This window comes from Dendrobates tinctorius, unplaced genomic scaffold, assembly GCF_039654945.1.
Source record: "Dendrobates tinctorius isolate UK_male_01 unplaced genomic scaffold, ASM3965494v1 ptg000063l, whole genome shotgun sequence".
Lineage (NCBI taxonomy): Eukaryota > Metazoa > Chordata > Amphibia > Anura > Dendrobatidae > Dendrobates > Dendrobates tinctorius.
In genome coordinates, this window is record NW_027361731.1 from 29,694,925 (window position 1) to 29,720,877 (window position 25,953).

Here is a 25,953-nt window from a genome sequence, read left to right on the forward strand (position 1 = left end):
GATACTTTAAATATGAAGCATAAACTAAAGTTGATCAATAGTGATTGGCAATAGGCCAAGAGATTAATGACAACAGATTAAGAGATGTGTGCTGGCCCCGCCCCTGAGCATCTAACTTCCAAACACTAGCTGGCTCCTGATACACTTTAATTCAGTATCTGTAATACCTTTAAAAAAATACAGATCTTGTAAATACAAAGCAAAAACTAAATTTGATAGATATCATACGAATGATATAAAATTACAAATTATACGTAAATGACCACTAGACCCCACCCCCGAGTATGTCTGCACCAATCACTGACTTCTGATAGAATTAAATTTAATATCTATAATACCTGTAAGAATACAGATCCTGTAAATACAAAGCATAAACTAAAGCTGGAAGAAAGCAATTGGCAATCGGACCCTAAACCTGCCACAAATTATAGATAGGTGACCACTAGACCCCACCCCTGAGTATGTATTCATCAATCACAGAGGCAAATTTTTTTTTTACAGATTTATTTGCACCTAGAGCTAAACATACAGATTTAAATACATAGGAGCTTTACAGCAGGGCCCATATTATATGGACGTCTTCTGTAAAATACGGGACGTCGTCTTTACTCTTCTGCTTTCTAGAAAAAAAAATAAAATAAGTATTAATTTCAGCACTTTTGATAGGTGTAAATAAGAAATCCTGGGATAACTCTCCGCCTAATGAATGTTTGAGACCATCTTAAGACCTACCTTGCCGATGTCACGACTCTTGGCTCGTAGTTTGTTGACCTGGGATTCTGCAATGTCAGCACGTTCCTCGGCCTCTTCCAGCTCGTGTTGAGTCTTCCTGAACCTAGACAGGTGAACGTTGGCTTGTTCCTCCTAAAATATTAAGATTGGTTTTTTTTTAGAGAAAGTTTTTTCTTCTTATTTTGTGTGTCTTTGGATGGTTTATGTTGTACTTACAATGTCTTCTGCTTGTCTCTTGTAAGCTTTGACTTTGAGTTGTAGCTTGTCGACTAAGTCCTGAAGCCTTAAAATGTTCTTCTTGTCCTCTTCAGACTGTGAAATGAAAGAGGAAAAACTTTTTTTAAGAATGAATTTCCACTGCTTATTTCTACCTTCTCTGGAAACTTCGAGCAAAGTAAATTCTGTAAATGTTTATTCAGTTTTGGGAACCTTTTATTAATGTTCCATTTGAATTTAGGAAATCCCTGGAAAACAAAGTGAGATTGACACACCTGGTAGCTAAGTTCCTTGACTCTTCTCTCGAATTTGCGCACACCCTTGATGGCATCAGAGCCCCTCCTCTGTTCTGCATCTAGCTCGCTTTCAAGTTCACGCACCTGTAATAGATTACAAGTATTATAAAAGTTCTGTTTTGGTTGATATATTTTTATTTTGCCTTTACCATAGAATTTTAAAAAATATGGACTTACCCTGGCCTCAAGTTTCTGCAATTGCTTCTTGCCACCTTTCATAGCCAGCTGCTCAGCTTCATCAAGACGGAGTTGAAGGTCCTTCACTGACTGCTCAAGGTTCTTCTTCATCCGTTCAAGGTGAGCGCTGGTGTCCTGTTCCTTCTTTAGTTCTTCAGCCATCATGGCAGCCTGATAAAGTTAAAAAAGAATAATTAATACATATCATATTTTTTTTTGTTTCAATTACATTGTTCAATGGTTTATGGAAATTTACATCTGTGATGGCCTTCTTAGCTTTGTCTTCTGCATTCCTAGATTCTTGGATGGCTTCTTCTACTTCAGTTTGCAGCTGAGAGACATCAGTTTCCAGCTTCTTCTTTGTGTTTATAAGGCTTGTGTTCTGTTGCGGTAAAGACCATTTTATTACAATTTTAATATTTTTTTTTTTTACAATTATTAAGAAATTTCTAAGAAGACACAAAATCTTTTTCACCTGGGAGTGAAGCAGCTGGACACGCTCGGTGACATCGAGAAGCTCCTGTTCTGCCACCTTGCGTGCACGTTCTGTCTGTTCTAGGGCGGACCTCATCTCTTCAATTTCTGCATTCATGAGGTTGTTTCTCCTTTCAGAAATAGCAAGCTGTTCCTTTAAGTCTTCATTAGCTCTAATTGCGTCATCAAGGTGTAGTTGGGCATCCTAAGTAGGAAATCATTTATTACATTACCAGGTTGGACATCTTGTCCTAAATCCTAGTCACAGCCATCTTGAAATATCTTACTTTCAGTTGTCCCTGTACGTTTCTGAGTTGTTTCTGGGCCTCTGCAGCTTGGCGGTTGGCATGGCTTAATTGGATCTCCATTTCATTAAGGTCTCCTTCCATCTTCTTCTTCAGTCTCAGAGCATCATTCCTGCTTCTGATCTCAGCATCCAAAGTGCTTTGCATGGATTCCAAGGCTCTCTGGCTATTTCTCTTGATTTGCTCAATCTCTTCATCTTTCTCTGCAATCTTTCTTTCAATTTCAGATTTGACTTGTGTCAGCTCAAGCTGCACCCTGAGAATCTTAGCTTCTTCATGCTCTAGTGAAGCCTCAGCTTCTTCCAAGGATGACTGAAGTTCAGACTTCTCCTGTTCTATCGTTTTCTTGGCCTTTTCCAGTTCATGAATTGTTTTTCCTGATTCTGCAATTTGTTCTGTCAGGTCTGAGATCTCCTCTGTTTAAAAAAAATAATAATGATAATAATAATAATGAAAAAGAATGAAAGAAACCACGGACTTATGCCATCTTGAAGACATCCATAAAATGGCTAGGTGCTAGATTCCTGGGAAGACAAACATTTATATGCCATCTTGCCACACTCATTAGGCTGGTTACTTACGTTGGAGGTTCTTGTTTTCCCTCCTAAGAGTCTCGAGCTGGTCTAATGCCTCTTCATATGAGTTCTTCATCTTGAAGATCTCAGTGCTAAGTGACCTAGACTCTTTTTGGGAAGCCTCTAATTCAGCCTGAGTTTCCTCATATTTCTGTTTCCATTCTGCCAGCACCTGGACATCAAAAATATGAATTATGCAAAGGAATTGCACAATAATCACTCAAATACAGCGACCAACGTTGAGTACAAACCTTGTCAAAGTTCTTCTGCTTCTTATCCAGGGCAGCACATGCTGCATTTGAACGTTCTACATCCACCATCAGATCCTCAACTTCACCTTGAAGTCTTTGCTTGGTCTTCTCAAGAGAGCCACATTTTGAATTGACAGCCTCAATCTGTTCCTCAGCTTCCTGGAGACGTTGAGCAAGCTTCTTCCTGTGATACAATTCGATGGAAGATGGTTGATGGTGGAACACTTGGCAATGAACATTCTGCTGAACAGTCATACACATTTCAACAGGTACAATTGTTAAAAAAGGCCATAAATATTCTAATATTCTGAAAAGACCAAATAGATGGCTGGGAGTGATGGTTGTTATAGAAGTGTCGAAAAATGTGTCAAGAAACAACCATTTGGGAATCCGACACATGGTCAAATACAGTCAAATATGACCATGTTTTATCCTAGACCTGACAACAGATGTCTCAGATGAATTATTTTGAAAGCATCTCAATATTCCAGTTTTTTGAATTGTAAAATTCATGATGGAACCTACTTAGCTTCTTCCAGTTCTTCTGTGCGCTGGATGGCATCTGTCTCATATTTTGTTCTCCATTGTGAAACCTCACTGTTTGCCTTAGAGAGGGAACGTTGAAGTTCTCCTTTGGCTTCCTGTTCCTCTTCATATTGCTCCCGGAGTAGATCACAGTCATGGCGGGCAGACTGCAGACCGTGAGCCAGGGCATTCTTGGCCTTTAAAAATAATAACAAAGACCATCATTAAAATGTGATTAGATTATAACTTTTTGTTACTGCCTCCATATTTTCTGTCAGTCGGCCACGACTTTTTTTTTTATTTTTAAGGCTATATAATTATTCAAGACCTTTTTTTACATTTTTTGGTAAATATTTGTGTTAGCCTTTTTTAATAAAAATTGTTTTATTACAGGGGAATTCATAGAGACTTCTCTGATCCTGGGCATTAGTGCTGGATGGTGACTGTCATCCTTGGGCACAACTCTGCCCTACACAACCACCAACATGTACATTGAAGTGTAGAAACAAAGAGAACAAGTAGAATCAAAGTGCCCTGTACCTTAGTTTCCTCTTCAAGTTGCCTCTTCAGCTCCTCAATTTGTTGCGTGAAAGCTTGTTTCCCTCTGGAGAGCTGAGAAATGAGTGATTCTTTCTCCTCAAGCTGGCGACTGGATTCACCTTAATGGATAAATTAACGGCATGCAGTTGGTACATTCGGCATAACCTTTCCGAAATTGGTAAAGCGTTTAGTTTTCCGTAGATTTTTACCGTTCTCTGTTTGAAGACGAGCTTTCTGTGCATTAAGATCATTGATTATTCTAAGGTGTTCTTCTTCTTTAGTTTTAATTTCACTGTATTGGTCCTCAATGGTTCTGCACATTTTCTCAAAGTTGGCCTTGTACAGAAAAAAAATGAAAAATTCATGGATTTTCAGTCGGATAAACCAAAATAACAACAGATATGAGTTGCTAAGCAAGTCATCTAAATCACCATGTGAACATGTACTTACCTTGGATTTAGAGACAGATTCCATGTTGCTGGCGAGGTCATCAATCTCCATCTTGAGTTCACTCTTCTCTTTTTCCAGTTTCTGTTTGACCCGTTGTAGATTATCAATTTGTTCTCCAAACTCAGCCATGCTATCGGCATGCTTCTTACGGAGAGCGGCAGCAGTAGCTTCATGTTGTAAGGTGGCTTCTTCCAGGTCACGTCGCATCTTCTGGAATTCGGCCTCACGCTTCTTGTTCATCTCAATCTGAGCAGAAGTTGCACCACCAGCTTCTTCCAGGCGCTCGCTGATCTCCTCAAGCTCTCTTGAGAGGTCGGAACGCTGCTTCTCAGCCTTAGCACGAGCTGCACGTTCTGCCTCAATTTCTTCTTCAAGTTCCTCAATACGAGCCTATTTTTTATTTGAATACAAAGCAAGTGGTGAAGAGATGTAAAAATATGAATCTTGGTCACATTCAGAGAAAATTGGTCACATTCAAGATTGTACCTGAAGCTCCTTAATCTTCTTTTGTAGCTGAGCACCAAGTGCCTGTTCATCCTCAATCTTACTCTGGAGCTGACTGATTTCAAACTCCTTCCTTTATTGAGGGAAAAATAAAATACATTTATTATATTGAATCCGGTCTATGATCCATTTCTGACTAGCATTATTTTTGTATCTCACTTTTTAACTTTTTCATCCAGCTGTTGTTTATCATTTTCCAAGTCCATTGTAGACTCTTGAGCCAACTTCAAGTCACCTTCCAGCTTCCTCTTAGCCCTTTCCATGTCCATGCGAAGCTTCTTCTCTTGCTCTAGAGAACCTTCAAGCTACAATAAATGGAATATTTTATTAAGAACGACGTTTTATAGAAGTCTTAAAAAAGAAAATCATCAGAGTAAATTGGGCCAATTTTTTTTAAACGCTCATAATAAATTTGGTGCAATTCTAAAATTTCCTAATGTCAGAAAGTGAATTCAACACTTTTTATGAACAGGTGTAGATTTAAATCAACATATTCTAAAAGTTTTTGGCCATGCCCAGTTGGTACTATGTCCAACTTTTCGTAAACATGGTACAAAAATGTAAAACAGATTGCAATTTTTTTGCATGTTTTTACCCAAAATCCAAAATTTTGGTTCTTAGCTCGTATCAAAGACTGGTGTAAACTGTCCAATAATTCGAAAACTAAACACTGAAAAGATTATGACCTTTAATATTTTATATAACATGAGTTCATTCTACTCACATCGTCCACTTGCTGCTCCAGCTTGGTTTTGGCCTTTGTTAGGGTGTTGACTTTGTCCTCCTCAGCTTGTAAATCATCCAGGGTTTGCTGGTGAGCTTCCTGGAGAGCTTTCTTCTCCTTGGTTAGCTTAGCGATGTTTTCATCTAGAACTGCCATCTCTTCTGTGAGATTTTTCACCTGTGCATTGGAAACATTTGAAGCTATTAAACAATAGGTCCATGGTAACTGGGTTATCCTATTTCGACAACTTTTTCTCTGTGCCTTAGAGCACAGGTGCTTGTAAATTATTTCTTCTCCAGAATTAAGAAAACCCTACATCCAATGTCAAATCCATAAAAGAACCTTGAAACATGGTATTAACCCAACAACACACAAGACATCTATAGACAGTCTTATCAAGGGTACATTCATCTCATCAGTATAGGGTACAGTACTGGTTGACTGTGATAGAATACCTTATTCTCTGTGGCATGTTTCTCCTTCTCTACTTTGGCCAATGTTAGCTCCAAGTCATCAATGTCCTTTTTCAGTTCAGAGCATTCATCCTCTAGTTTTCTCTTCTTGGCAGTCAGTTCAGCATTAGATTCTTCTTCATCTTCTAGTCTCTCATTAATCTCTTTGATTTTGGCTTCCAGTTGAATCTTGGCTTTGATGAGACCTTCACATCTTTCCTCTGCATCTGCCAGACCCTCTGATTCCTATGAAATGAATTAAAGGAACCAAATTAAACGTAACTCTTCCCAAACTCATTGGAAAATAGATATAGAAGATTAATGACTTACAGATGCCACTTGGAGCTGGAGGTCATTTTTCTCCTGGAGAATGGAGACCATTTTCTCCTCTAGCTCCTTTCTCTTTGCTTCTGACTTAGCAAGAGCTTCCTTTGTCTTCTCGAACTCCTCTTTCATGTTGGCCATCTCTTTCTCAGATTCGGCGCTCTTCAGGAGAGGTTTGATCTTGAAATAAAGTTTCATCCATGGCCAAGTTTTGACATTCATGAAAGCTCGGATGTTGTACTGAATGCAGAAGATAGACTCTCTGGAAATAAAGCATATTTATATCACAGTCATAGTCCATTGAAAGAAGAATTGTATTATTCTAAGACTGGCCAAACATATTAGACAGCTTTCCCTTTCGACTCTCCTATATACATGCACAATTGGCTTGGCCAAGCAAACGTGTTCTCAAATGAGAAATGGAGAAGCTACTGCCAGAAAACTCTGGTGGAGGCTTATGCCCCTTAGATCTGTTGAATGGTGCATTTTTACTCCAAATGCTCCAAACTTCTTTCCTTACATCGGCTGTTGAGTCAGAAAGTCAATTATAGGTCAATCCTGGCAAAATCATCAGCATTACCAAAATTCTAAACTACAGTACCTCCTCTCCATCATCTTCTGGAACTCAACTCTCATGAGGTAACCTCTGCAGATAGCCTGCGTACGAGTGATCAGTTGTGCCAACTTGTCATCTCGCATCTCCTCAAGGGTACCCAACAAGCCAGCCTTGAAGAAGACCTATAAGCCACAGAAATTAACATAAAATGAAGTATTTCTAAGACAAACCTCCATAATGTTAAAATATATAATAAAAAAAGAATACCTTGGTGTGTCCAAATTTGTATTGTGTGTGGTCAATGTCAATAGATCCAAGAAGCTTCTCAGAAGCCTTCTTGCTGTCAATGAATTGCCCTTCTGGAATAGCGCTGGCGTTCAGAACCTTGTAGCTGAAACATGGTATAAATTGTTTGATTGAAGTTAATTTCTACTCATTACTTCCAATTTGTATGGCAAATATCAGTCGGGGAAAATATTTAAAGGGAATCTGTCAGTAGGATCAACCTCCTTCCTAAACCGCCTATATGGACATGTAGGTCACAGAAAGTTGAATAAAATGATATACAGTATATATATGATCTAATGTCTTATTCCATAGAAATCCATGTTTTTTTCTATATGTAAATGAGCCGTTAACATTTATGGGCTCCCCTTCAATTTAAAATACCCTGTGGAGGCGGAGTTTCAGGGAGATCTATGGCCAGCCCATAGATCTTAACAGCTCATTTACATATAAAAAAATGGATTAAAACATCAAATCGCTTATATCAAGGTATCACTTTATTCAACTTTCTATGACCAACATGCCCATATAGACAGCTTAGGAGGGACGATCCTACTGACAGATCGTCTATAATCCATACCGTTGTTTGAAATCGGCATAGAGGATTCTGCTGGGAAATCCTTTCCTGCAAATTCTGATGCCTTCAAGCACACCATTACATCTGAGCTGGTGCATGACCAAGTGATGATCCATAGCACCTACAAAGACAAAAGAGCTTGTAGATATTCAATAAAGAAGCAGCGATTCCTAACAAAAAATGAAAAAAATCCAACCTGGAGTCTTGGTTTCATTGGGGATCAGACAACGTACAAAGTGGGGGTGGGTGCTTCTCAAGTTGGTCATCAGCTTGTTCAGATTTTCCTTTAAGTGTATGAATTATATACATGAGAAAATCCAGTATCAAGTAAAACCACATATCAATAAAGATTTGTATAGAAAACATCTATATTTACCCTGAAAAGAGCAGACACAGTCTGGAAGGAGGAACCCTTCTTCTTAGCACCTTTCTTGCCTCCGCCACCTTCTAAAAAAAAAATATGATTTAGCTGTGTTTTATTTTGTGGTTTTGATATTAGATATGTTGCCTACAGTAGTTGTGTGTTAGATATACCTGCTTCTGCAGAAGCATATGAAGAATACAGGAAAGAGAGAAGCTTCACTGAAGACTTCTGGTAGAGCCCAATGACAGTCTCATTCAGTGGGTCCTTGTTCTTGTCGAGCCAGCCAGAGATGTTGTAGTCCACAGTTCCAGCGTAGTGGACCAGGGAGAAGTGAGCCTCAGCTTTGCCTTTGGCTGGCTTAGGCTTCTGGAAGTTGTTGGTTTTGCCGAGATGTTGATCGTACAGCTTGTTCTTGAAGGAAGTGTCGGTGGCCTTGGGGAACATGCACTCCTCTTCCAGGATGGAGAAGATGCCCATTGGCTAATGAAAGATGAAAAAATATTTAGCAATATTGTACTCATATCACTTGCATGTTAATATATTTTTTTTTGTATTTTGCATCGTATACCTTCTCAATCAGCTCAATGCAGGCAGCCAAGTCCATGCCGAAGTCGATGAACTCCCACTCGATTCCTTCCTTCTTGTACTCCTCTTGCTCCAGGACAAACATATGGTGGTTGAAGAACTGCTGCAGCTTCTCGTTGGTGAAGTTGATGCAAAGTTGTTCCAAGCTGTTGAACTAAAATATTTCTCAATATTAATTGTTATATTAGTTTTACATTTGTTCAGTTTGTCACGTGAAGTCAGAATACATACATCAAAGATCTCAAAGCCAGCAATATCCAAGACACCGATGAAGTGCTGTCTTGGCTGCTTGGTGTCCAGCTGCTGATTGATACGGATGACCATCCACAAGAACATCTTCTCAAAGACGGACTTGGCCAGGGCACCCACTGAGTTGTTCACCTAGATGAGAATGATAACCAAGTCAGTTTTTTGAACATTTTCCATAGGCGATAGATTGTACGAAAATGCCAGGACTTACCTGTTGCACTGTTTGACCTTTGGTCACAAATTCATTTCCGACTTTGACTCTTGGGTAACACAAAGCTTTTAGGAGATCAGCTGAGTTCAGACCCATCAGATAGCCAACCTTGTCAGCCACTATAAGACACATGAAACCCTTGGAGATACACCAATTTGAGTGTCGCTAAGCATGCATTTGCTTACTTTAAAGGAGCGCAAAGACATTAGATGAATGTTGACTAATTTTAGCAAGGTTTGCGGGCCATCTAATGTGTATGGGAGCCTCTTGATTCTTCTTAAATCGGGTTGTTGGATCTAAAAACGTACAATCCCTTTGATCTCAGTGACAGAAATGTCTGGAAGTGGCTCATTCCAATCTCCATGCTTAGCCAAGCCATGCATGAATGCATTTGAGGTAGTTGGGTTGCCCAGCTGTTGCCAGAGCTGAATGCCCAGCTTAACTATTAACTCTCCACCTTTATCTCAGGAGGACTGCAAAATATTATGGTAGTTCTTAAATATTATATTGAAAATATTACCGAAAATTCTAGCAATGGGCTATAGTCTGGCATGAAGACCACCTAATTCTACTCTAACCTTGTCATAACCGGAAATCGTAGGCTAAATATCCCCCACTTCTTACCTTCTGTGCCGTCGGGCTCAGCCTGCTCTTCTCTTTGCTTCTGCTTGAACTTCATGTTGCCGTAGTGCATGACCGCACCAGTCATTTTGTAGATACCGACCTTTTCATCTGGATTGAACCCCAGGATGTCAATGGCGCTCTGTTAACGAGAGACAGTGCATTTCTGTAGTGATATATCATATAGATTACCCAGTGTGCATATGTGATTAGACATTTCTAAACACTTACATCTGTGGCCATCAACTCCTCTTGGTCATCGATGCTGGGCACTGTGATCTCACCTTGGCTCACAAACGGGAAGTCGTATGGGTTGGTTGTGATCAGAAGCATGTCTGAAAAAGAAAAAGGATGAATTGTAGCTGGAAATCTTGCTTATGGACATTGACATTATTTCCTCTGACTATATGATTAAGTGTTCAGTACACCACGAACTGGAGATTTGGGGAAATCACCATATAGTGGTCATTAACTTACCGATCAGCTCTGGTCTCTTGTTGGACATGATCTGGTAGAAGATATGGTAGCTCCTTTCTGCAGACAGCTGGAATGTAACTCTGGATTTTTCCAGAAGATCTAAAATGGTGAAAGGGTGGAACCGTTAGGAAATTATTGAGGTTCATGAAAATCTAAAACATTTGTCTTTGCCAGGTAAACTTACAAGTTTCAATGTCAGCAGAGGCCAGCTTGCCTGTAGTGCCGAAATGGATTCTGATAAATTTACCCTAAATCAAAAAAACCTTATTGAGATTCTAAAATATTCCAAGTTACAGGAAGAGCACAATGTAACCATCCTAAGAAGATGTTTCAAAGAAGATCATGTTATGATTAGGTTGGCCACACTCGAGGCATACAGCTGGATCAACAGATCAAAGCAATATTTAGAATTTAGTCTACCTATGTTCGATTGGCATATGCTGGTAAAAAAGAATTGGACAAGCTGAATTCCACCATGTCCGTTCCTTTGTTCCCAAGATACAAAAGCTTACACCAATGGTGTCTTTCAGCTGCTTACTTTCGAACTTATACTTACAAAACGGGAGGAGTTGTCATTCCTCACAGTCTTGGCATTGCCGAAGGCCTCAAGCAGTGGATTGGCCTGGATGATTTGATCCTCCAGAGTACCCTAAAATGATTAATAAAACAGTTTTCTATTTTATTATGTAATGGTTTACATCCACACCTTCTAAAAGGGGAATCAAATGAAGCAGGAAAAATTGGGGTAGTATTTAGTAACCGGTTTTAATATTACAAAAATCTAGAGAGGCGTGTAGCTTTCCATACTGGGTAGCGTGAAGATCGACAGATTGCCTTCTAAGGCTTCTGCTTTTCCCTATGCCTTCAATAGTTTAATATGATAAGTGAAAAATCAATAAAGATACTCGCCAATCTTCTATGGTATCCCTCTTCATGTCAGACTCTTAATAGTGACTTTATCAAGGATCGTAATGAAGCCACAATTTAAAAAATCATGGCAAATTATTTATAATCAGTGACTTCCAACGACTCAGGAAGACGAGAAAAAGTCTTGGTGTTTGCAAAGTTTTACTAACTGATAGGAGAGGATGGGATAATTAATTACCTGTATCTTTCCAGCTGGTTGTTCTTTTTTCTTTGTGTCGCCAACTACCGCAATTGTTGCAAAGTACTGGATGACACGTTTCGTGTTCACAGTCTTCCCGGCACCAGATTCTCCACTATGGAATGCAAATAGGGTTAGCTTCATGTTCAATTATATTTGTACTTGATTTATAGAATATCTCCTTAATACAACCCTAAACCTCCATTTTAATTTATTTTAAATTGCGTTTGGCTCAAACTCGAACCACGGCGACTTGATCGGTTTTGTGCAAGCCTAGATAGGTCCACCATTGTCTTATAGAATCATAGAATCGTAGAGTTGGAAGGGACCTCCTGGGCCATCTGGTCCAACCCCCTGCTCAAAGCAGGATTCGCTAAATCTTCCCAGATAGATGTCTGTCCAGCCTCTCTCCACTGTTATCTTGATAGTATCAAGCCATTGGGTTGCTGGTCTTCCTCATTGCCTTGTTCCTTCTGTTCTTCGTCCATGATGTCCTTCTCCAGTGATTATTACTCACTTTGTATGATGTGTCCAAAGTAGGCAAGTCGAAGGTTGGTGAATCTTGCTTGGCTTGATTTGTTCCAAAATTGATTTGATTGTTCTTCTTGTCATCCATGGTATGGATAACATCCATCTCCAGGACCACATTTTGAAGACATTGATTCTTGATATGGTCAATATTGGTAAATATTTTGCCTCTGGTGATGAAATCTATAGATTTATTTTTGGGTTTGAGATCACAGGTTTCTTCTTCTGCCTTGTTTCTCTATTATCCAGGTCTTGCATGCTTCATTTTACACTGGCTGATTTTGACTCATCATCAAACCCCGATCAACTACATACAAGATGATTGGCCTTAGTTTACTGGCTCATTCACATGGGTCAATACAAACTGATGTGAACAGAACGATTGATAATACTGTGGTTCTGTCCCCGTCTTGTCACTCAAGTTGGTCATCATCGCCATGCGTTCAATCTCATTGTACATTGAAGGGTCACACTTTGGTCAAACCCAACTGATGCCAAATTATATGATCAATATTGGTAAATATTTAGCCTCTGAGGATGGAAATTATGGGTTTATTTTTGGGTTTGAGATCACAAGATAACCAGTTCTAGTTAAGGATATGGAGATTGTACTCACGTGATCAGGATAGACTGGTTTTCACGATCTAAGATACAGAGAAAGAAAATAAATATCTATTATAAGGAGATAGATGTAACATCACCTCAAAAACCTAAACATGATCTAAATTCCCAAACAAAATAAATATTTTATACATTTAATGACTATACAAAAATAGTTGGACTAACACTAAGAACTGGAGATTGAGCTACCGGAGATTGATCCGAAAGCCCAATAAAAGTTGACTTACGTCATAAAAGTAATATGCGAAATGATAGACACTTGACTAAAGTTGAAATCCTCAAATTTTTTGTAAAACTGCCCGTATACGTTTAGTAGCTGTTGGCCAGTCGGCATTTCTCCTGACCTTCTCATACACATAGGTAAATGCGCCCATGACGGGAGTAAACCTTGAAACAGTGGTTGAAGGATGGGATAGGTTGAAATCTAACTGCTGAATTCTTCCCTAACCCTCAACATGTGTCATTGGGGAGATGTCCATCCAGTATCACCAAAGTCTGCAGGTTCTGATGACCTGAGTATGGGAACCTTTATAGTTAATACTCACCAGTCAACATGAACTGATAGGCGTTATCAGAGATGGAGAAGATGTGAGGTGGGGCCTCCTGACGCTTCTTGCCTCTGTAACCAGCCACCACCTCGGGGTTGTACACAGGCAGCCACTTGTAGGGGTTGACTGTTGCACAAAACAGCCCAGAATAGGTCTAAAGAGGAACCAAAAAAGTAAGGAAAAAAGTGTAGACAATTTTGTAAAAAAAAAAAATTTTCACCAAGCATGGACTTTTATGAGGCTTACGTAGATCATCCAGGCTGCATAACGCTCTTTGAGGTTATACAAGACGGCGGGTTCGTTCAAGTGGGTCATCATGGCCATGTCTTCAATCTTATCGTACTTTGGTGGGTTCATCGGGAAAACTTCATCCTCCTTCACTGTTACAGTCTGCACCGGAAAAATAGACAGTTGGTAGGATGTGATGGTTCACTCAAGGGTCCACTGCTTTCGATGTAATGGCATCCCTTTCAGTGATTACTTACGGTGTTGTCTTCCTTCTTTACGGTCACTTTACCACCTTCTCGGCTTTGGATGACTCCTTTTACGTACATCTCTTTTTGGTCAATCACAAAGTAAGATGTTTTGGCATCAAAGGGGCGATTTTGGGCCTCAATTCGTTCCTTCTCAGTTTTTCTGAGGTACTGGGCAGCCTCGCCAAAAACGGCCATCTCTGCGTCACCACTCATGGTTGCGGTTTCTGTGTGACCAGGAAGAAAATACATAATAATTACCGTATGTGCAGTTTTTTAATGGGGTTGTCCAGGACTTTGATATTGATGGTCTAGACTTGAGCTGATTTGGAATATCCAAATTGGATCCATGTCAATCTGAGGAACAGTTCTAGAAATAGTTGTATCAAGTGGTACCGAATTACGGCACTCTACGGCCCAGGTATGACGGTCCACCAACTTCCATGCCTTTGTTTGCATCTACTCACCTTTAGCACTCCTTCAAGATGTTAAAATGAAGACCACAAAGTAACAAGAAAACGAAGCTGGAAAATTAGAAAATATTTGGATATTAGATTTTTATTGTTTATAGTTGAAAGAAAACACAAGTCCATCGAGTTCAACCTCCAGTGTAATGCAACTGGACTAGATGGGTAAAGCAGGTAGGTTCCTATGCAGAGCGCAGTAGTCATGATAACCCTCTGCATAGGAAACAACTGAGATAACAAAGTTTCTCAGTTTAATAACCTTGACTTTTTATTATGGTTGCTGCCTATGCAGAGTGCAGAAGCTGATGACAAACTGATGTAAGCTGTCGCACGCTGCAAAGTCAGCAACTGAGGTATCAAACCCTGTCCTGCAGTTCCCTGTACTTACATGTACAAATAGATAATTTTCCATATACAGACAGATATTTCTACGTATACATAGATATTTCTACATATGCATACATACTTCTACTCATACACATAGATAATACTACATACCCATAGATAATTCTACATGTACAAATAGATACATCTACATATAGATATTTCTACACATGCATAGATAATTCTACATATACACAGATAATTCTGCATATATAGATAATTCTACAAATACAGAGATAATTCTACATGTACAGATAGATATTTCTACATATAGATAATTCTACACACATATCTCTTTCTACATGTGCATAGATAGTTCTACATATAAACATAGATATTTCTACATATATAGATAATTCTACATACAGATAGATATTTCTACATATACACATAGATAATTCTACATGTATATAGATAATTCTACTTGTATATAGATAATTCTACATGTATATAGATAATTCTAGATGTACACAAAGATAATTCTACATGTATATAGATAATTCTACATGTACACATAGATAATTCTACATGTATATAGATAATTCTACATGTATATAGATAATTCTACATGTACACATAGATAATTCTACATGTATATAGATAATTCTACTTGTATATAGATAATTCTACATGTATATAGATAATTCTAGATGTACACATAGATAATTCTAGATGTACACATAGATAATTCTACATGTACACATAGATACTATTTTTTGCTTGTAAATTGTTCCTATAGAAGGGCCCCCTCCGGACAGGTCTGACGATGAAGCCTTAACTTTGCTTTTTTGTGAAATCACTGAAAAATAACAAATTCCAAGAAAATCTGAAATATATTTTCACAGATTATGGAATCCAGAGGAAAAAAAAGTAATGCAGGGGATAGTAGTCCAGGTGTGGCCCACAGGGGGCGGTGTGGCGCAGTGCTTACCTCTAGGTGCAGAGCCGGAGGATGCCGCCAGCTCCATCCACACCACTTTTATATGTGCCCATCTGCTGCTCCAGCACATTCATGCTCTATATTTGGTAAATCATTCTCAGCCGCAGCTGTAAAATGTGTTGAGGCTTCGATTTCTCGTCTGTTTCGACCCTGGTGAAATATAATTGGCTGGAAGTTTACACAGACCATATGGGCAAATCATTAATGGAAGGGAGTGATGGACAGTCAGTGCAGGTGACGGCTCTCCAGACCGCAAACAGGCACTTAAACAGGAGGCGGCGGCAGGGAAGACGGGCACAGGATGAGGAGATGGGAAGACGGGCACAGGATGAGGAGATGGGAAGACGGGCACAGGATGAGGAGACGGACGATGAGGAAGACGGGCACAGGATGAGGAGATGGGAAGACGGGCACAGGATGAGGAGACGGACGATGAGGAAGACGGGCACAGGATGAGGAGATGGGAAGACGGGCACAGGATGAGGAGACGGACGATGAGGAACACGGGCACAGGATGAGGAGATGGGAAGACGGGCACAGGATGAGGAGATGGGAAGACGGGCACAGGATGAGGAGATGGGAAGACGGGCACAGGATGAGGAGACGGACGATGAGGAAGACGGGCACAGGATGAGGAGATGGGAAGACGGGCACAGGATGAGGAGACGGACGATGAGGAAGACGGGCACAGGATGAGGAGATGGGAAGACGGGCACAGGATGAGGAGATGGGAAGATGGGCACAGGACGGGGAGATAGGAAGACGGGCACAGGATGAGGAGATGGGAAGACGGGCACAGGATGAGGAGATGGGAAGACGGGCACAGGATGAGGAGATGGGAAGACGGGCACAGGACGGGGAGATAGGAAAGACGGGCACAGAATGAGGAGACGGGGAAGACGGGCACAGGATGAGGAGATGGGAAGACGGGCACAGGATGAGGAGATGGGAAGACGGGCACAGGATGAGGAGATGGGAAGATGGGCACAGGACGGGGAGATAGGAAAGACGGGCACAGAATGAGGAGACGGGGAAGACGGGCACAGGATGAAGAGACGGGCACAGGATGAGGAGATCGGAAAGACGGGCACAGAATGAGGAGATGGGGAAGACGGGCACAGGATGAGGAGACAGGGATGATGAGGAAGACGGGCACAGGACGGGGAGATAGGAAAGACGGGCACAGAATGAGGAGACGGGGAAGACGGGCACAGGATGAAGAGACGGGCACAGGATGAGGAGATAGGAAAGACGGGAACAGAATGAGGAGACAGGGAAGATGGGGAAGACGGGCATAGGATGAGGAGACGGGGAAGATGAGGAAGACGGGCACAGGATGGGGAGATAGGAATGACGGGCACAGGATGAGGAGATGGGAAGATGGGCACAGGATGAGGAGACAGGGAAGATGAGGAAGACGGGCACAGGATGAGGAGATAGGAAAGATGGGCACAGGATGAGGAGACGGGGAAGACGGGCACAGGATGAGGAGACAGGGAAGATGAGGAAGACGGGCACAGGATGAGGAGATAGGAAAGATGGGCACAGGATGAGGAGACGGGGAAGACGGGCACAGGATGAGGAGACAGGGAAGATGAGGAAGACGGGCACAGGACGGGGAGATAGGAAAGACGGGCACAGAATGAGGAGACGGGGAAGACGGGCACAGGATGAAGAGACGGGCACAGGATGAGGAGATAGGAAAGACGGGCACAGAATAAGGAGATGGGGAAGACGGGCACAGGATGAGGAGACGGGGAAGATGAGGAAGACGGGCACAGGATGGGGAGATAGGAAAGACGGGCACAGAAAGAGGAGATGGGGAAGACGGGCACAGGATGAGGAGACAGGGAAGATTAGGAAGACAGGCACAGGATGAGGAGATAGGAAAGACGGGCACAGAATGAGGAGACGGGGAAGACGGGCACAGGATGAGGAGATGGGAAGACGGGCACAGGATGGGGAGATGGGGAAGTTGGGGAAGACGGGCACAAGACGGTAAAATGCGGAAGACAGGCACGGGATGAGGAGATGGGGAATACAGGCATAGGGCTGAGAGATGGGGAAGACGTGCACAGGATGAGAAGACAAGGAAGATGGGGAAGACGGCCACAGGACGGGGAGATGGGGAAGAAGGGGAAGACGACCACAGGACGGGGAGATGGGGAAGACGGCCACAGGACGGGAAGATGGGGAAGATGAGGAAGAAGGGGAAGATGGGCACAGGACGGGGAGATGAGGAAGAAGGGGAAGATGGGCACAGGACGGGGAGATGGGGAAGACGGCCACAGGACGGGAAGATGGGGAAGATGAGGAAGAAGGGGAAGATGGGCACAGGACGGGGAGATGAGGAAGAAGGGGAAGATGGGCACAGGACGGGGAGATGGGGAAGACGGCCACAGGACGGGAAGATGGGGAAGATGAGGAAGAAGAGGAAGATGGGCACAGGATGGGGAGATGGGGAAGATGAGGAAGAAAGGGAAGATGGGCACAGGACGGGGAGATCGGGAAGATGGGGAGACAGCCACAGGACGGGAAGATGAGGAAGAAGGGGAAGATGGGCACAGGATGAGGAGATGGGGAATAAAGGCATAGGGCTGAGAGATGGGGAAGATGTGCACAGGATGAGAAGACAAGGAAGATGGGGAAGACGGCCACAGGATGGGGAGATGAGGAAGAAGGGGAAGATGGGCACAGGATGAGGAGATGGGGAATACAGGCATAGGGCTGAGAGATGGGGAAGACGTGCACAGGATGAGAAGACAAGGAAGATGGGGAAGACGGCCACAGGACGGGGAGATGAGGAAGAAGGGGAAGATGGGCACAGGACGGGGAGATGGGGAAGATGGGGAAGACAGCCACAGGATGGGAAGATGAGGAAGAAGGGGAAGATGGGCACAGGATGAGAAGACAAGGAAGATGGGGAAGACGGCCACAGGACGGGGAGATGGGGAAGATGGGGGAAGACGACCACAGGACGGGAAGATGGGGAAGATGGGCACAGGACGGGGAGATGGGGAAGATGGGGGAAGACGACCACAGGACGGAAAGATGGGGAAGATGGGCACAGGACGGGGAGATGGGGAAGATGAGGAAGAAGGGGAAGACGGCCACAGGACGGGAAGATAGGGAAGATAAGGAAGAAGAGGAAGATGGGCACAGGACGGGGAGATGGGGAAGATGAGGAAGAAGGGGAAGATGGGCACGGGACGGGGAGATGGGGAAGATGGGGAAGACAGCCACAGGACGGGAAGATGAGGAAGAAGGGGAAGATTGGCACAGGATGAGGAGACGAGGAAGATGGGCACAGGATGAGGAGACGAAGAAGATGGGGAAGACGAGCACAGGATGGGGAGACTAAGGTAATACACATCAACTGGAAATACATAGGATGGAAGGATGGATACATAGATAGATAAATAACAGAAATAGATAGATGATAGATAGATAATAGTTAGATAATAGTTAATAGATAATAGATATACGGATATGCAGATTATAGATAATGGTTAGATAATAGATAGATAATAGATTACAGAAAATAGATAGATGATATATAGATAATAGATAGATGACAGATAGATAATAGATAGAAAGATAATAGAGAATAGATGATAGATAAAAAATAAAGATATTATTTTATAATATTATTTTGTAAAGATATTATATTATAATAAATAGCTGATAGATAATAGATAGATAATAGATAAATAATAGATAATAGATAGATATATGATAGAGAAAAGTTAATAGCTAGATAATAGATAATAGACATAAAAGAGATAATAGATAAATATTAGATATATGATAGATAGCTAATAGATACAGATAGATAATAGATAGATATATAGACAGCTAACAGATCATATATAAGTAAGGGATAGATAGATAGATAGATAGATAGATAGATAGATAGATAATAAATAAATAGATAAATAGATCATAGACATATAATAGATAGATAGATATATACGGTAGATAATAGATAATATATAGATAATAGATAGATAGATGATAGATAGATAATAGATAATATAAAGATAATAGATAGATAGATGATAGATATATAATAGATAATATATAGATAATAGATAGATAATAGATAATATATAGATAATAGATAGATGGATAATAGATATAGATAATAGATACTAAGAACCTTCATATTTTCATCTATTACTACTGTATAAGTAAAAATAAAATTTTGGAAAATTTTGCTAAATTGAATGTTTTTAATGTTTTTCTGTGTTTTCACATGGCCTAGATTCATGCACATGTGCTGCTGTGTTCTTTTTTGTCTATATTATGCAGTTTTCACAGCTTGCACATGTTCACACTAGGAGGTGCTGATTTTTTTTTGGCTTATTTAGATAATAGATATATACTAGATAGATAATAAATAGATAGATAATAGATAGATAGATCCCATAGAATGTAAGTCCAAAAGGACAGGGTCCCCTCCCCTCTGTACCAGTCTGTCATTGTAAATTTGTTTACTGTTAACGATATCTGTAACTTTGTATGTAACCCCTTCTCATGTACAGCACCATGGAATTAATGGCGCTATATAAATAATAATAATAATAGATAGATAATAGATAACAGATAGATAGATAGATGATCGATAGATAGATAATAGGTAGATAGATAATAGATAGATAATAGAAAATAGGTAGATAGATAATAGATAGATAGATAATAGCGATATAGATAGATAATAGCGATATAGATAGATAATAGATAATAGAGAGATAGATAGATAATAGATAGATAAATAGATAATAAGTAGACAGATAGATAAATAGATAATAGATAGAGAGATAATAGATAATAGAGAGATAATAGATAGATAATAGATAGATACTAGATAGATAATAGCGATATAGATAGATAGATAGATAAATAGATAATAAGTAGACAGATAGGTGATAGATAGATAATAGATATATAATAGACAGATAGATAATAGATAGATAATACAGAGATAGATAGATAATAGACAGATAGATAGATAGATAGATAGATACATAGATAGATAATGGATAGATAATAGATAGATAGATAGATAGATACATGATAGATAATAGATAGATAGATAAATAGATAATAGCGATGTAGATAGATAGATAATAGACAGATAGACGGATAGATAGATATATAAATAGATAATAGATAGATAGAGAGATAATAGATAGATAATAGATCTGTAATTTGTATGTAACCCCTTCTCATGTACAGCACCATGGAATTAATGGAGCTATATAAATAAATAATAATAATAGATAACAGATAGCTAGATAATAGATAGAAAGAAGATAGATAATCGATAGATAGATGATAGATAGAAGATAGATAATCGATAGATAGATAATAGATAGATAAGATAGATAATAGATAGATAGATGATAGATGATAGATAGATAATAGGTAGATAGATAATAGACAGATAGATAATAGCGATATAGATAGATAATAGAGAGATAGATAAATAGATAGATAATAGAGAGATAGATAGATAATAGATAGATAAATAGATAATAAGTAGACAGATAGATAATACAGAGATAGATAATAGATAGATTGATAATAGATAGATAGATAATATCGATATAGATAGATAATAGAGAGATAAATAGATAAAGTAGACAGATAGATAATAGATATATAATAGACTGATCGATAATAGAGAGATAGATAATAAATAGATAGATGGATAGATAGATAGATAGATAATAGATAGATAGTAGAGAGATAATAGATAAATAGATAATAGATAGATAGATAGATAGATAGATAGATAGATAGATAATAGATCTATAACTTTGTATGTAACCCCTTCTCCTGTACAGCACCATGGAATTAATGGCGCTATATAAATAATAATAATAATAGATAATAGATAACAGATAGATAGATAATAGAGAGATAGATAATGGATAGATAATAGATAGATAGATAGATAGATAGATACAAGATAGATAATAGAGAAATAGATTATGGATAGATAATAGATAGATACAAGATAGATAATAGATAGATAGATAAATAGATAATAGATAGATAAATAGATAGATAATAGATAAATACTAGATAGATAATAGATAGATATGGGATAGATAGATAATAGATAAATAGATAGATAATAGATAGATAGATGATAGATAATAAATAGATAATAGATAGATAATAGATACCGTAGATGATAGATAATAGATAGATAGATAGATAGATAATAGATAGATGATAGATAACAAATAGATAATAGATAGATAATAGATATTATAGATGATAGATAATAGATAGATAGATAGATAGATAGATGACACAATGCAGGAATCATTCTCTCAGACTGTGGTGCTTGTATTGTATAGTGAATATTTGCAATTTTTTTTCAACCTCTGTATGATGATAATGTGATATTTCCCTCCATGTTTCCTAATTTTCTACAACTTTACAGAAACATTATATATCAAGCTCAGTTACATCTCCTCTATGTCTAGAGGAGTTTACACTTTTCATCCTGTCACAGATAAGAGGAAGAAAATAATCAAATGTCAATAAGGTCCACACCCCTTATACTCCAGCACCGCCCTCCTGTGATGACATCACTGATATAATGACCTGAGGACACACCCCTTATACTCCAGCACCGCCCTCCTGTGATGACATCACAGATATAATGACCTGAGGACACACCCCCTATACTCCAGCACCGCCCTCCTGTGATGACATCACTGATATAATGACCTGAGGACACAACCCTTATACTCCAGCACCGCCCTCCGGTGATGACATCACTGATATAATGACCTGAGGACACACCGCTTATACTCCAGCACCACCCTCCGGTGATGACATCACAGATATAATGACCTGAGACCACACCCCTTATACTCCATCACCACCCTCCGGTGATGACATCACAGATATAATGACCTGAGACCACACCCCTTATACTCCAGCACCGCCCTCCGGTGATGACATCACGGATATAATGACCTGAGGACACACCCCTTATACTCCAGCACCGCCCTCCGGTGATGACATCACAGATATAATGACCTGAGGACACACCCCTTATACTCCAGCACCGCCCTTCCGGTGATGACATCACTGATATAATGACCTGAGGACACACCCCTTATACTCCAGCACCGCCCTCCGGTGATGACATCACAGATATAATGACCTGAGGACACACCCCTTATACTCCAGCACCGCCCTCCGGTGATGACATCACAGATATAATGACCTGAGGACACACCCCTTATACTCCAGCACCTCCTTCCGGTGATGACATCACTGATACAATGACCTGAGGACACACCCCTTACACTCCAGCACCGCCCTCCGGTGATGACATCACAGATATAATGACCTGAGGACACACCCCTTATACTCCAGCACTGCCCTTCCGGTGATGACATCACTGATATAATGACCTGAGGACACACCCCTTATACTCCAGCACCGCCCTCCGGTGATGACATCACAGATATAATGACCTGAGACCACACCCCTTTATACTCCAGCACCGCCCTCCGGTGATGACATCACAGATATAATGACCTGAGACCACACCCCTTATACTCCAGCACCGCCCTCCGGTGATGACATCACAGATATAATGACCTGAGACCACACCCCTTATACTCCAGCACCGCCCTCCGGTGATGACATCACTGATATAATGACCTGAGACCACACCCCTTATACTCCAGCACCGTCCTCCGGTGATGACATCACGGATGTAATGATGTGAGGACACACCCCTTATACTCCAGCACCGCCCTCCGGTGATGACATCACAGATATAATGACCTGAGGACACACCCCTTATACTCCAGCACCGCCCTCCGGTGATGACATCACTGATATAATGGCCTGAGGACACACCCCTTATACTCCAGCACCGCCCTCCGGTGATGACATCACTGATATAATGACCTAAGGACACACCCCTTATACTCCAGCACCGCCCTCTGGTGATGACATCACTGATATAATGACCTGAGGTCACACCCCTTATACTCCAGCACCGCCCTCCGGTGATGACATCACTGATATAATGACCTGAGGTCACACCCCTTATACTCCAGCACCGCCCTCCGGTGATGACATCACTGATATAATGGCCTGAGGACACACCCCTTATACTCCAGCACCGCCCTCCGGTGATGACATCACTGATATAATGGCCTGAGGACACACCCCTTATACTCCAGCACCGCCCTCCGGTGATGACATCACTGATATAATGACCTAAGGACACACCCCTTATACTCCAGCACCGCCCTCTGGTGATGACATCACTGATATAATGACCTGAGGTCACACCCCTTATACTCCAGCACCGCCCTCCGGTGATGACATCACTGATATAATGACCTGAGGTCACACCCCTTATACTCCAGCACCGCCCTCCGGTGATGACATCACTGATATAATGGCCTGAGGACACACCCCTTATACTCCAGCACCGCCCTCCGGTGATGACATCACTGATATAATGACCTAAGGACACACCCCTTATACTCCAGCACCGCCCTCTGGTGATGACATCACTGATATAATGACCTGAGGTCACACCCCTTATACTCCAGCACCGCCCTCCGGTGATGACATCACTGATATAATGACCTGAGGACACACCCCTTATACTCCAGCACCGCCCTCCGGTGATGACATCACTGATATAATGGCCTGAGGACACACCCCTTATACTGCACCCTAGCTCCTCATCTGCCTGTGATGTCAGGCCTTATAGTAGCGGTATAGTAGCGGTAGCTCTCAGCACTGCCGTGTCTGACCGATCCTACACTTTATGATTCATCTTTTCTTTCTTTTCTTTCCACCAGAAATCCCATGCGGAACCTGTATAAAGTGACTGTAAGACCTGAAGCATCGTAATGTGAGAACAAGACGTCTACTAAATCAACGGTGTCTCTTCTTAAACGCCACCTCCCCTATTAGAAACACTGTAAAGTATCCATGACTCCCCCACCCGCTCCATAGAAGGAGACGTCCTCCCCCGACATCCCCGGTGTCACGCACTGATTTATTAGTAATAATGACGGGTCTTTCTTAATCACCGGTCATTAATGTCAGAATGTTTTCTAAATAAAATCACCATTTTAACTCCATTTCTCCTTAATTTTAAGTGAATGTCCATTTGTCACATTGACTTGTCTTATCAGGAGATCATTTTCTAGATGGTTTCTTGGTGATTCTTGTTTCCAGTGACTCACGTTCTGTATTTTAGCTTCTGCCTTAGATGATCATGTCTGTTTGTAAGGAGCTAGAGGTTTAGAGGCCTAATCCGACCTCAGATACGTGATAAGGAGCAGATGGCTCCTCTGTAGCTAAGTAACATCTACTTATAGTAAAATATTTAACACCCCAGAACTTGTAATAAAATATTCCTTGAGCTGATGGAAGCCGACTTAGGAGCCAGAATGAGAGATTATAGGATGGTGCAATCACGGTGGTATTTAAAGAGCAGGTATTTGATAGTCGGCCAACGTCGGGCTCCTTGAGATGTGGTTTTATCTTAGGAAACACTTATTTCTGATGTATTTATATAATCTGACTGCATCTTAAGGTCAAATGGGGTATACATTTCCCTAAATAAAGGTTAAATAAAGAAGACATCACAATCTCTTTAGAGTATGGTCCTGTTTTCCCTTTTTTATCATAGAGTCTCAATCTTGACACACTGTTAAAAACTTTTCCATGGTTGTGAAGTCTCTTGAGTCCTAGATTTGTCGAAGTTCACAGGTCACCATACTTCTATGTCACCTCTACTTCTCATTATCTATTTTAATTCATTCCAAATCTTCTTAGAAACCTTAAGGTCACCACATCTCCTTAGCTTTCTTAGGCATCAAGAAACCTCTTCCCAAATCTTTAACATATGCAACAAAACATTACACATATCACAATTTCTATATTTCTGAAATCACAATTGACATCTTAAGATCTGCAGAAGTCATCTCAAACATAAAAAGGTCTTATTGTACTTCGCCAACTTCCAAGATCTACCTTACCTTTCCAACCTTCTCATACATCTGATGTTTTACTGCATCCACACAACCTAAAGGTCTCCTGTTTCTCACAGGATACCTCTAGAGATCTCTTCTTTTTCAGAAGTTACCTCTAGAGGTCTGTTATTTCTCAGAGGTCTTCTCGTGTCTTGAAGGATGCTTCTAGAGTTCTCTCGTTTTTCAGAGGATACCTCTAGAGGTCTCTTGTTTTTCAGACGTGTTCTCGTTTCTTGGAGGATGCCTCTAGAGGTCTTCTCATTTCTCGCAGGATGTCTCACATATTTCAACGTCTTACTCAACTTCCTCATATTCCCATGTTCTAATTCCCTCCATACATCCTCAGACAGCTGCCTCAATGTCTGTGATACATCTCA

General features: G+C 40.7%; 1 protein-coding gene and 1 long non-coding RNA gene across 2 annotated transcripts in view; one reads left to right on the plus strand and one right to left on the minus strand.

Moving 5' to 3' along the window:
• Positions 1-487: 487 nt before the first annotated feature.
• Positions 488-25,953, minus strand: part of LOC141094121 (uncharacterized) — an 82,839-nt gene continuing 57,373 nt past the window's right edge. The window contains exons 40-78 of the mRNA XM_073579859.1: positions 14,213-14,223; positions 13,758-13,972; positions 13,519-13,662; positions 13,270-13,426; positions 12,720-12,747; positions 11,576-11,690; positions 11,027-11,119; positions 10,655-10,718; positions 10,471-10,569; positions 10,225-10,328; positions 9,997-10,135; positions 9,373-9,491; positions 9,144-9,293; positions 8,896-9,066; positions 8,498-8,807; positions 8,340-8,410; positions 8,160-8,247; positions 7,967-8,084; positions 7,369-7,492; positions 7,147-7,283; positions 6,552-6,807; positions 6,225-6,467; positions 5,770-5,946; positions 5,205-5,350; positions 5,028-5,118; positions 4,542-4,931; positions 4,301-4,427; positions 4,092-4,210; positions 3,552-3,748; positions 3,027-3,210; positions 2,782-2,947; positions 2,183-2,616; positions 1,897-2,100; positions 1,678-1,803; positions 1,422-1,592; positions 1,224-1,328; positions 949-1,044; positions 733-864; positions 488-620 (exon numbers count right to left, since the gene is read on the minus strand). Of these exons, the coding sequence (XP_073435960.1) occupies positions 606-620; positions 733-864; positions 949-1,044; positions 1,224-1,328; positions 1,422-1,592; positions 1,678-1,803; positions 1,897-2,100; positions 2,183-2,616; positions 2,782-2,947; positions 3,027-3,210; positions 3,552-3,748; positions 4,092-4,210; positions 4,301-4,427; positions 4,542-4,931; positions 5,028-5,118; positions 5,205-5,350; positions 5,770-5,946; positions 6,225-6,467; positions 6,552-6,807; positions 7,147-7,283; positions 7,369-7,492; positions 7,967-8,084; positions 8,160-8,247; positions 8,340-8,410; positions 8,498-8,807; positions 8,896-9,066; positions 9,144-9,293; positions 9,373-9,491; positions 9,997-10,135; positions 10,225-10,328; positions 10,471-10,569; positions 10,655-10,718; positions 11,027-11,119; positions 11,576-11,690; positions 12,720-12,747; positions 13,270-13,426; positions 13,519-13,662; positions 13,758-13,972; positions 14,213-14,223 (5,836 nt within the window). The 3' untranslated portion in view covers positions 488-605. The remainder of the gene's footprint in view (positions 621-732; positions 865-948; positions 1,045-1,223; positions 1,329-1,421; positions 1,593-1,677; positions 1,804-1,896; positions 2,101-2,182; positions 2,617-2,781; positions 2,948-3,026; positions 3,211-3,551; positions 3,749-4,091; positions 4,211-4,300; positions 4,428-4,541; positions 4,932-5,027; positions 5,119-5,204; positions 5,351-5,769; positions 5,947-6,224; positions 6,468-6,551; positions 6,808-7,146; positions 7,284-7,368; positions 7,493-7,966; positions 8,085-8,159; positions 8,248-8,339; positions 8,411-8,497; positions 8,808-8,895; positions 9,067-9,143; positions 9,294-9,372; positions 9,492-9,996; positions 10,136-10,224; positions 10,329-10,470; positions 10,570-10,654; positions 10,719-11,026; positions 11,120-11,575; positions 11,691-12,719; positions 12,748-13,269; positions 13,427-13,518; positions 13,663-13,757; positions 13,973-14,212; positions 14,224-25,953) is intronic.
• LOC141094064 (uncharacterized) lies at positions 18,724-24,679 on the plus strand. The gene is made up of 2 exons (XR_012233019.1): positions 18,724-18,898; positions 24,395-24,679. It is a non-coding gene; the product is annotated as an uncharacterized lncRNA (long non-coding RNA).